This window comes from Monopterus albus, unplaced genomic scaffold, assembly GCF_001952655.1.
Source record: "Monopterus albus unplaced genomic scaffold, M_albus_1.0 scaffold102.1, whole genome shotgun sequence".
NCBI lineage: Eukaryota > Metazoa > Chordata > Actinopteri > Synbranchiformes > Synbranchidae > Monopterus > Monopterus albus.
Genome location: NW_018127982.1, coordinates 1,744,912 through 1,755,476, shown reverse-complemented (window position 1 = coordinate 1,755,476; position 10,565 = coordinate 1,744,912). Strand labels below are relative to the sequence as shown.

General features: G+C 38.8%; 1 protein-coding gene across 1 annotated transcript; it reads left to right on the top strand.

Moving 5' to 3' along the window:
* Positions 1-5,362: 5,362 nt before the first annotated feature.
* Positions 5,363-9,323, top strand: clic3 (chloride intracellular channel 3). The gene is made up of 6 exons (XM_020609858.1): positions 5,363-5,432; positions 6,878-6,987; positions 8,442-8,567; positions 8,659-8,765; positions 8,853-9,028; positions 9,154-9,323. The coding sequence occupies exons 1-6, from the start codon at positions 5,397-5,399 to the stop codon at positions 9,316-9,318; spliced, it is 720 nt and encodes a 239-aa protein (XP_020465514.1). The 5' UTR covers positions 5,363-5,396; the 3' UTR covers positions 9,319-9,323.
* The last annotated feature ends 1,242 nt before the right edge of the window (positions 9,324-10,565 follow it).

The following is a 10,565-nucleotide window of genomic DNA, read 5'->3' as shown; positions in this document are numbered from 1 at the left end:
TATTTGCAGATATGGACTTTTCTGTCTAAAATCACAGAACTAGAGTAAAATACAAATTCCATTCAAGGTGATGTTCTTTTCTTATAAATGTTGTTGCTGTTGTTACTGTGAACTTACTCAGGATTATCTGCTAATATTTCTTTAGCCCACTCATTCACATAAAGCAACAAAGCTAAACCACTCTTCCATCAAATTATATGCTGTTATTATTATCCATAGTTACATGAAGAAGTCATGTGTGTGCTCTCAGGCAGTTAGTACAACCTGTCATGCTCTCATGCCTTACACTGTGTGAATATCAGGTAAATATATAGAGCAGCCTGCAGCATGAATTAAGCAGAAACAGGCTGCTAAAGTACACAGACCCACACCAGGCAAAAGAGAAGCAGCACAGCTCAAACCACATCAACAGCTGAAAACTATAAAAACAGACCACCAATGTCTCCTGTCACCTGATGACTTCACACAAACTGCTCACTTAGATTTTATTTCACCCCCTTTGTTTTGAGGGTGACATTTCTATGTAAAACAACATTATTTGGTAATTTACTATACTGTATATTAAAAAAGAGTAACAGAGGCTGTGGCCAGGTGTTAGAAGAAATTTCTTTCAGTGCTAAGTGCAAACTGCCAGCTGTGACATTTAGATTTTCTAATCTTATAGTTGAAGAACTGCAAACAAATATGTGAAAAAAGTCAGACCACATTGACCAGAAAAATACATAAAAGAGAAAATGCCAACTTCCTCTACCAACCTGCTCTTGAGATGAATCATCTATGCTCCAGCTTAGTCATCACTAATATTTTGTGTCTGCTCGTATGAATATGATGGTTAACTTACACCATTCAAAAACTCAGCCCTTTATTAAAGAAACCCTGAGCGGTGGCTCTCTGAAAGATAGTTGGATATGAGTTTATCTTAGCACTGGGTTATTTAACCCACCTTCTTTATTTATTCCTCCTGACTAGTCCGTCCTCCTTTGTGTCCAAGGTTCTTGTTTTGCTTGTTTATGTCTTTGCCAACCATCCACAAGCACAATTGGGCATGATCAGGTGTTTAGTACGTGTGTGCAATGATGACAAAGAAGGAGTGTGGAACATGGTGTAAAATGAAAACAGGAGGTTGCACAATTAGGGTGCACACACCCATGAATCAAAATCAGTGAAGCTACTTTGGACAACACAAAGACTAATATGTAGTAATGTTTTATTTGCTGATCACACAAATATAGATGTTTTTCAAAAGAGAACAAATGTATGGTGGTGTATTAGAAGTTTGGGAGGATGAAGGAGAAAAAAGAGTTTACCAGACTGAGCATAATTATATGGAGCAAATTAACAAATATTGTGATAATGAATACTTAAATAATTAAATGTAGGCAAAGATACCTAATGTGACTGTGTGCATCATGTTTTTGTCACCTGATTAGTTTCTGTTGCTCTCTGTGCTCTTTTACTAACCCAGACTTTTATACATTGAAACTGAGCTCAAATCATGTTAAACTCAGACTCTGAATTTCCAGCGTCAGAAAGCTGTGACTTGCTGTTTGTAGAGGTAACAAAATCTGAACAATGTTTCTGAAGTTGTATTTCTGTTATGGTTGAGTCCCCTCACCAAGGGGGTGTGGGAGAACAAAAAGGGAGGACTCAAGGTGCAAACCCTGGTGCTAGTGAAAAAATGGATTTTTTAAGAACGCAAAATAAAGTTACTGAGTATATGTATAGTCCATAACCCGATACAGCAGTGGTGGCTGAGTAGACCAGGATGGGCAGGCGAGAAGACCGGAGGACTGCAGGAACGAGAAGACAGGCCATGTGTAGCGCTTGCTGTCAGGTCAAAAAGGCCCAACAGCGGCTGTACTTCCTGAGGAGGCTGAGGAGGTTTGCAATGTCGCCTAGGATCCTTTGCAACTTCTACAGCTGCATCATCGAGTGCATCTTGACCAGCTGCATCACTGTCTGGTATGGCAGCACTACTGCTATAGACCACAAGCACCTGCAGAGTGGTAAAGACTGCGGAGAAGATCACCAGCACTCCACTGCCCTCTCTGCAGAGCATTTACCACCGCAGGGTGCATAGGAAAACTGCCTCCATCCTCAAAGACCCCACCCACCCCCAGCATGGACTGTTCGCCTCCCCACCCTCTGGCCGGAGGTTCAGAAGTGTGAAGTGTAGGACCTCCAGACTGAAAAACTCTTTCGTTCCCTCTGCCATCAGACTCCTAAACAGCTGAGGAGTTTATTACCAGGAAATACGTTCTTTTAGCAGCTGGTGATTGGACATAAAGCACAAACTTCAGACAGAAGAATCTAAACTAAGATCAAATCAAATTTTATTTGTATAGTGCCAAATCACAACAAAAGTCATCTCAGGACACTTTACAAAGTAAGGTCTAGACCTTACTGTTATCAATATTATTACATAGGGAAAACCCAACAAATCCCCCTTGAGCAAGCACTTGGCGACAGTGGGGAGGAAAAACTCCCTTTAACGGAAGAAACCTCCGACAGACCCCGGCTCTTGGTGGGCGGCCTTCTGCCTCGACCGGTTGGGGTGAGTGGATAGAGGAGAGAAAAGAAGAAAAGCAACAAGACACAACAATCAAACACTGATCAGGTCGATGTGGCTGGTGACTGCTCGTTAGAGACATAGTGCTCCAGGGCCAGGGCAACCTGCAGAAAGGTACAGGGAGAGAGAGAGAGGACACACTACGGGAGAGAGGAGACACAAAGTTAGTAATGTGTAATGGTGGCATATAGAAGCATAGGGAGAGAGAGGAGAGGAGAGGAGAGCAGGAGGGGAGGGGAAAGAAACTCAGAGCATCATGGGGCCCCCAGCAGCCTAGGCCTATAGCAGCATAACTAAGGGAAGGCTCAGGGTCACCTGATCCAGCCCTAACTATAAGCTTTATCAAAAAGGAACGTCTTAAGTCTAATCTTAAAGGTAGAGAGGGTGTTCGACTCCCGAACTGAGACTGGGAGTTGGTTGTATAGGAGAGGAGCTTGAGCTTATACATTATTATATTGCTGTATTTGCTGCTTAAAGTGCCTTAGATTTTGTGTTACTTATTTATCTACTTTATATTTCATTTGTATTTTGTGGCATTCATGTGGACAGCAAAGTAAGAATTTCATTGTACAGGGAAACACGTTTCCTAACTGTGCATATGACAAAATAAACACTTTGAACATAGTGATTTCAGAAATTTTCTATATAATATATTTTTCTTCTTACATGCTTTTATGATGCCTTTAGTTGCTGCTAAACAGGGACTCTCTCAAGCAGGAAGTCTAGTAGGAGGTTGTGCACCACGCCCGGGAGTAAAACAGGCGAATGCGACTCAGCTGTGTCACTGAGCCCGTGGGATGAGGGAGCAGGGGAGAGAAAGGAGGAAGAGAGGCAGGTCGGACCTGACAATTTTATTTAACATACAGTATAACCTACGTGCATGTGCCAGGATATCACACTGAGGTATTAATAGGCTGCTACCATCAGTGTCAGCTTTGTTAAGAAATGAATAACCACTTGTAGGAAGGAAAGAAGTGGCAACCTAAATTATTTTCCCTCTGTTGAAATTTATAATGCTGATATTATACTTTTTATTTCACTGCATTCATCACAAATATTTATATTTGTATTATCTCTGTTTTCTGACTCAGACATGATTTTGTCTGTACTAGTTCTAATATTTATGTGTCTATTCCACAGTATAGTAACTGAATTTGACTACAGTTTGAACCTGGTTGTCATCTGGTTGCTATATCACACCTCTGCTGCATATAACTGAAACATGCAGTCAGACTTTAATTCTTCCTTATTTCCATAACAGCTGAGCCTCACATCTAATGGATAACTGAACAATCACTGAAGCTGTAACCAGCTGATTCTACATTGGCTATCAAAACCATATCGCATCCACATCCTAAATTGCAGCTTAATCATGTTAGATTGTTATGTAGTACACTAAAAAAAACCACAAGAGGGCAGTCCGCTGCAGAAAAACTTAAAATAGTGCCCATCCAGTCTGTCCACCACACATTAGTGGTCCCCAGGTTGCTTCTTGGTCACAGTGGTAGTCCCTGGCTCACAATCAGTTGAAAACACTGCATTGGTTATATATCTCAGTCCACGATCATAATAATACTGTATTAAACCCATGAGATCCATAGCGAGTGAATGACTGGTGAGCAAATGACTGAAGATGAATGCCACAACATACCTTAAAGTTTTAGTGGGTTTTTAACTTTGGGGGCAGTATTCTGGTGAAGGTCCTTCCCTGTTCCAACATGGCAATGCTACACGAAGCTAGATCTATATAGAAACACTGTAGTTTTCTGAGTTTGGTGTTGAAGAATAGCACAGGACCACCCAGAGCTCTGCCCTGAACCCCATCCAGCACTGTGAGTACATCAGTGCCCAGCCTCATTAACACTGTTGTGCCTGAATGGGAGCAAATTCCTGCAGCCAGGTTCCACTGATCCTGTGGAAAGTTCTCTCAGAAACATGGAGGCTGATATAGTAGCATAGTTGTGCCTTGAGTTTTGACAACAATTTTTGTAAATTGTCCTTTATTTATATGTTATTCTAGGTGCACCATGCCTTACATTTCTAAACTGTTCAGCATAATAAGTAGTGCAATGCAGTTTTATGTTTTCATAGCATTATTGTGCAGCATTTTCTAAGCATATATATATATTTAGGTATTTTAAACACCTAATATCTTTAATATATTTCTGAGTTTGCCTCATTAACAAACTTGAAACCAGAGAAAATACAGTTCAGCATCTTTTCATATGTCAGCTTGTAATAAAGCACCTGAATTAGTCATGACATTAATTGTCAGTTTTATGAATAAGTAGAGGAATAGAGACAGATTTAGACCAAAGTGGACAGACTGAGACAGTGACAGACTGAGAGCGACACTATTCTTTTAAAAGGATTTACTGGAAGGCTGAGTGTTTCAGAGAAACCATCCAGATTTGCTGGTTGGACTGGAAAAGCTGGAGGGGTTGTAAACTGCCTCTCAGCGCTTGACAGGTGTGGTTAGAGATGAAAACAAAATAAGAGACAGACACAGAGAAGAGAAGGGGGGAGAGGAAGAATTGAAGCAGTGTGATTAATAACAAATTACAGGTGGAGTGAAGGTAAAGCAGTGTTCCTGCTTCCAGTGCTGACTGTGACCACCATTGTGAGTACAGACGTCAATAATGCATCCTACTACCACTTTCATCAAACCCTGGAGAGAGTGACGTGTGTGAGCCTGTATGTGTGTGTGTGTAAGCAAATGAGATTGCAAAATCTCTGGTTTGTCTTTCTATTAACAGTTGCAGAACCAAATCAAGTAGAAGAAAGTGCACATTACACAACAAGGGAAAATACAGGGAGAGAAAAAGAGATGGCCCAGGCCCTGAAGATTGAGCTCTTCGTCAAGGTAAGACCTTGTGTAATTGTGTTGTGTTACATGTTTTTTTTTTTTAAATGGACTGTAGATGTGGATAAAACTGTATACAGGCAATATCTATTTGTTTTTGTACAAAAAACATCAATAGTGTCCTTTTTAATGTTAGCTAGCTGGCTTCCTACACCTCAAAAAAGGTGACAAAACTAAATTTCCAGGTGTGCCAAGTATCTGCTTCAGTATTTTTTGCCACTTAATTAGTTATTTTTTTTGTCTGAGGCTTTTAAACATGGTATTCTATCATAGTTTGTTACAGAATGGCAGTGCCTAAAGCAATGGTGGAAAGTAACTAAGTACATTTACTGCACTGTACTATACAAGTACTATATTTAACTACAATTTTGAGGTATCTTTACTTTACTTGAGTGTTTTCATTTTGTGTTATTTTGTACTTTGACTTCATTACATTTTAGAGGCAATAAAGTACTTTTTTCTCTACTACATTTATTTGATAACTTTCATTACTTTAGTTACTAGCTGCTTTTTAGAACCAGGGCCATATTAATATAAACATGACAGTATAATCATAAGACCTTATTGATCTTTGATGAAAATTTCACAAGCTACCCAGCATTATTTCAAATTCTAGTGATATAAGCTAATAAAAACTAGCTCCACCATTACCAGTTCAACAATAAATGTGATCTACTCAATAATAAATCAGCAATTATAATCCAATAATATTATATACATTAATGTTAAATGTGCCATTCTGCAAACTTTGTACTTTTAGTACTTTGAGAATGTTTTGATGCTAATTCTTTTGTACTTTCATTTATGTAACATTTTGAATGCAGGACTTGTAACAGTATTTTTACACTGTGGTATTGGTATTTTTGCTTAGGTAAATGGACTGAGTACTTCTTCCTCCAACTAAAGACCCTTATATTCTCATATGGCAATGCTTTTGATGGCAATACTTTATACAGTTGAAACAATACAATTGCAGTGTCAGTTTTGCACTGGGCTGATGTATCATTGTGAAAACTTGTGGTGAACAGTAGGGACTGAAAAGAAGCTTGTCCAGTTTGGAAACCTGTGTCCCTCCCTTTCAAAATGCCTTGTTTCCACACAAGCCTGTGACTCAAGAATATCAGGCTGTCATGGAAAATATACTGTATGATATAGCTGAGATACCAAACCATTTAGATACATGTTTTTTTAATATGGGTGTAAAGCAGCTCGAGCCCTTCTTTTTAAATTCCTCAGCTGTTGGTTTTAGTCAAAGCAGAGCAGGCTTGACAAGAATGCAAGTGTTGGTATTTAGAGTGTGATCAGATACAGATCACTGCACTGGTAGTAGTTCCAACTTACCAGTTTGTCTTTTCAAAAACATGGCCATATTTGCTTGTACTGTTTTCACCTATTACCACAGAAAAGTGTACGTGTTCATATTGTAATGTCTGTTTGTCTGTTAGGCTAGTGTGGATGCTGAAAGTGTGGGGAACTGTCCTTTCTGTCAGAGACTCTTCATGATTCTTTGGTTAAAAGGGGTCAACTTTACCCTCAACACTGTGGACATGAAGAGGTGAGATCATCTTGTCTTTTAAAATGATAGTTGGACAAATGAAGATGTAAAACGTACGGTAAAACAATAGACAACAGCTCCCTGGGTGATGTTGTCTCAACAAAACTAAATGTCTCAGGTAAAGGTTACAGGTATTGCAGGACCGTTGCATTACCTTACATTTTATGTTCATCTTATTGTTCCCACCTCCTGTATTGGCTGTAAAGAAAAGGTTGATGTGAGTTATAAAACTCACATGACAATGTTGGTGGAGCTTCTGAGTGTTGAGGTTGAAAAGGAAATCTTTTAGTTTTTACTGCACTTCAGTGTATCATTCAACCATTAGAGTTCAGAGAGGCTGGAGCCCTTGCCAAAATGCACTGGGTGAAAGGGGTTCAACATGTACAATAATAACATGAATGGACAAATAGAATCACACTTTCATAGTATTAATTTTTGGGAGCAAAGGAGGAAACAGGTATACCTTGAGAAAACCAACACATAACACATGTAAATTTGAAAAGCACACAGAAAGGCTGCAGTTAAACAAATGACGACCCAGCTGCTCTCCATCGTACTTCACTTTAATATTAGATTAACAACGAGGAATAAAAGTACTAATCAAGAGGTGAGGGAAGTGTTATGAAAGCAGTCCTGTAAAACACAAGGAGACAGCACAGAGAAGTTAATGATGCCACTGAACCATAAAACAAGAAACTCCAAACATGGTCACCACACTTTGGCCTGAAAACATAAACAGACAGTGGGTACATATATAAAGTAAACTACAAGAACCTGTAGAGCAAATGAACCTGTTATGACCACACACCACACAAGGTGGTGTGAGAAGGTTATTCGAGAAGGCATTAAGGAATGGTGCTGTACAAGTCGATATCGTGACGATGTGCTTATCATATGTATAGCAGTCGTGAAGATGAGAAGGCAGGGTGAGACGTAGCTCCAGCAGCGGTAGATGATGGTCACAGCAGAATAGGAAGAAGGAGCTGGAGGGTCACTCACTGGCTGGTCTTGTGTAGAGAAGGTCAGGGTTGAAGAAGAGACAACGTAGTAATCCAAGAAAGGGGAGCTGTCGGCTGGCACAGGCAAGAAGAAGGCTTCAGAAAAATAAAGAGGGTTAACTAGAGTAGAATACATATGACAAAGTTAAAGAGGACCGGCACTGGTCGTCTACGTGGGAATATGCAACGAACTGGCAATGAGCTCGCAGGAAGGCAGGGTAGATATAGGACGTGGTTAATGGCAGAAAGGATAACAGGTGGCGATGATCAGGACAGCTGGCAGGAGTGTGGAGGTGAGAGAGGGCAGGTAAAACGGAGCGACCCTGACAGAACCTGTGAGAGTGATCTCATAGTTCCTGTCATCATTTCTATCTGCATGGTTCAAGTTTGGGAGTTTTGTCATTTTTATCACTTAGTTAAGCTAAAGCTTGTTTGGTTTCTGCTGTTCTGTTGCAGGGCACCTGATGTGCTGAAGGCTTTGGCTCCAGGCTCTCAGCCTCCCTTCCTCATCTACAACGATGAGGTCAAAACAGACACTAACAAGATTGAGGAGTTTCTGGAGGAGACCCTGGCCCCACCACAGTGAGTGGACAGAATCTTATTTTTATTCAAACACAAACACAGAGAATTTACATAAATGCACCAACACAGACTTTTTTTCTAACAATGGCAGGTATCCAAAATTGTGCTGTCGATACAAAGAATCCAACAATGCTGGAGAGGACATCTTCCGAAAATTCTCAGCATACATAAAGAATCCCAATCCCGGATTAAATGATAGTAGGGGAATTTGTTCAACATAAATTTAGTGAATTTAGAGTGTTTTATTTTTCATGACTGAGACTGTAAAACCTAACTGTCTTTCAGTGCTAGAGAAGAAATTTCTATCAACTCTGGTAAAGCTGAACATGTACCTAGAGACACCTCTACCTCATGAACTGGACCAGAACCCGAATATAACTGAGTCTACACGCCTCTACCTGGATGGCAACAGCCTCAGCTTAGCAGATTGCAACTTGCTTCCCAAACTCAACATTGTCAAGGTGACTTATTCCTGCATTTAATGTTTTTGCCATTATGAACAGACCACTTTTTTAAAAATATTTTACCTAAATTCCGCTGATGTATTTTTGCAAATAATTCATTCTTAAAAACCATCATCCTCCAGGTGGTGTGTAAGGAGTACCGTAACTTTTCCATCCCAGCAGAGCTGAAAGGTCTGACACGTTACCTGAATAATGCCTACAAACAGGATGAGTTTCGCCACACCTGCCCAAAAGACTCAGAGATCCTCATTGCCTACGAACCTGTGGCCAAGTACCTGAACAAATAGATTAATGGGAGAGATGAAGAAGTGTACATGAGACAAATAAAAGTAGAATGAACATGCTGAAAAAAAGAAAAACTGCCAAAACACCCATACATGATTTATATTTTGTTTGTGTCAGAATGACTCTGGATAAGGAAAATGGTTTGCAATGGCATGTTTTATAATTGGCTCTATATAAAAGGTATTGTTGATTTCATAGATTTAGTTTTAATGTTCTTGAAACTGCAAAGTGCTACTTCAAACTTGCTTAAAATTTGTATTTGCATTTTCTGCATGTACTACTGCATTCCTGGTTGTACTGATGTGCATTTCTTATTTAGTCTCTGTAAGAGTGAGACACCTCTCTAATATTAGTTATGTCTCATGGTTCATGCATGCATTATGTCAAATAATTTACTCATTGCAATTAAGTAATTACATTAAATGTGAATCAGGTGAAACAGAAAGGGTTTTTACGTTATGTTTACATATTAAAAAAGTTAAAAACAAATACCAATGGAGAGACCAGATAGACCTTTTGCTTTAACAATATCTTTTCATGATAAAGGTTTAAACTAGCAAATAATATTTTTCACCATATCAGAGGATAGAAGAACAGCATCAATGCACTCATCTTCAACCTTTTAAGCAATTCAAAGAAAATAATTAATAAGACTAAATATAAAAATTATGAAGCAAATAAGTATAAAATATCACACAATAAACTGAAACAAAAATGGCAGATTGGTCTGATTATAAAGCTGGTTTTTGGATGAGTGAATACAATTTTTGAAATTGTGTATGAGTTTGTGTGCATACCATATCTGTACTTGTAAACCTACGCCATTGCCTTTGTCTTGTAAAATTGTTTCATGAAATATTTCCATGTCTCTCCATCCCTAAAAACATGGTAATTGAATACAAGCATAGGCTAATGTATTATCATGGCACATTTAAATATACTTCTGAAGTATTTATGTTGTAAAATAAACAAAAGAGACTACAAAATTGTGTTATTTCTTTTAAACAATTCTGACTACAAGTTAAAGTCCTGCATTACAGTCAAAAGTAAATTAGTATTAACATAAAGTATAGCTAAAATATCAAAAGTAAAAGTGTTCATTATGCAGACAACATTCCCCATGTTAATGCTTTATTGTTGCTGTATTATATCACTGGATTATTATCACTGATGCATATAGGCAGCATTATTAACTGGTCAAGGTGGTGATAATTTTAACTCAAATGAACTATATTGTGATGATCCACGT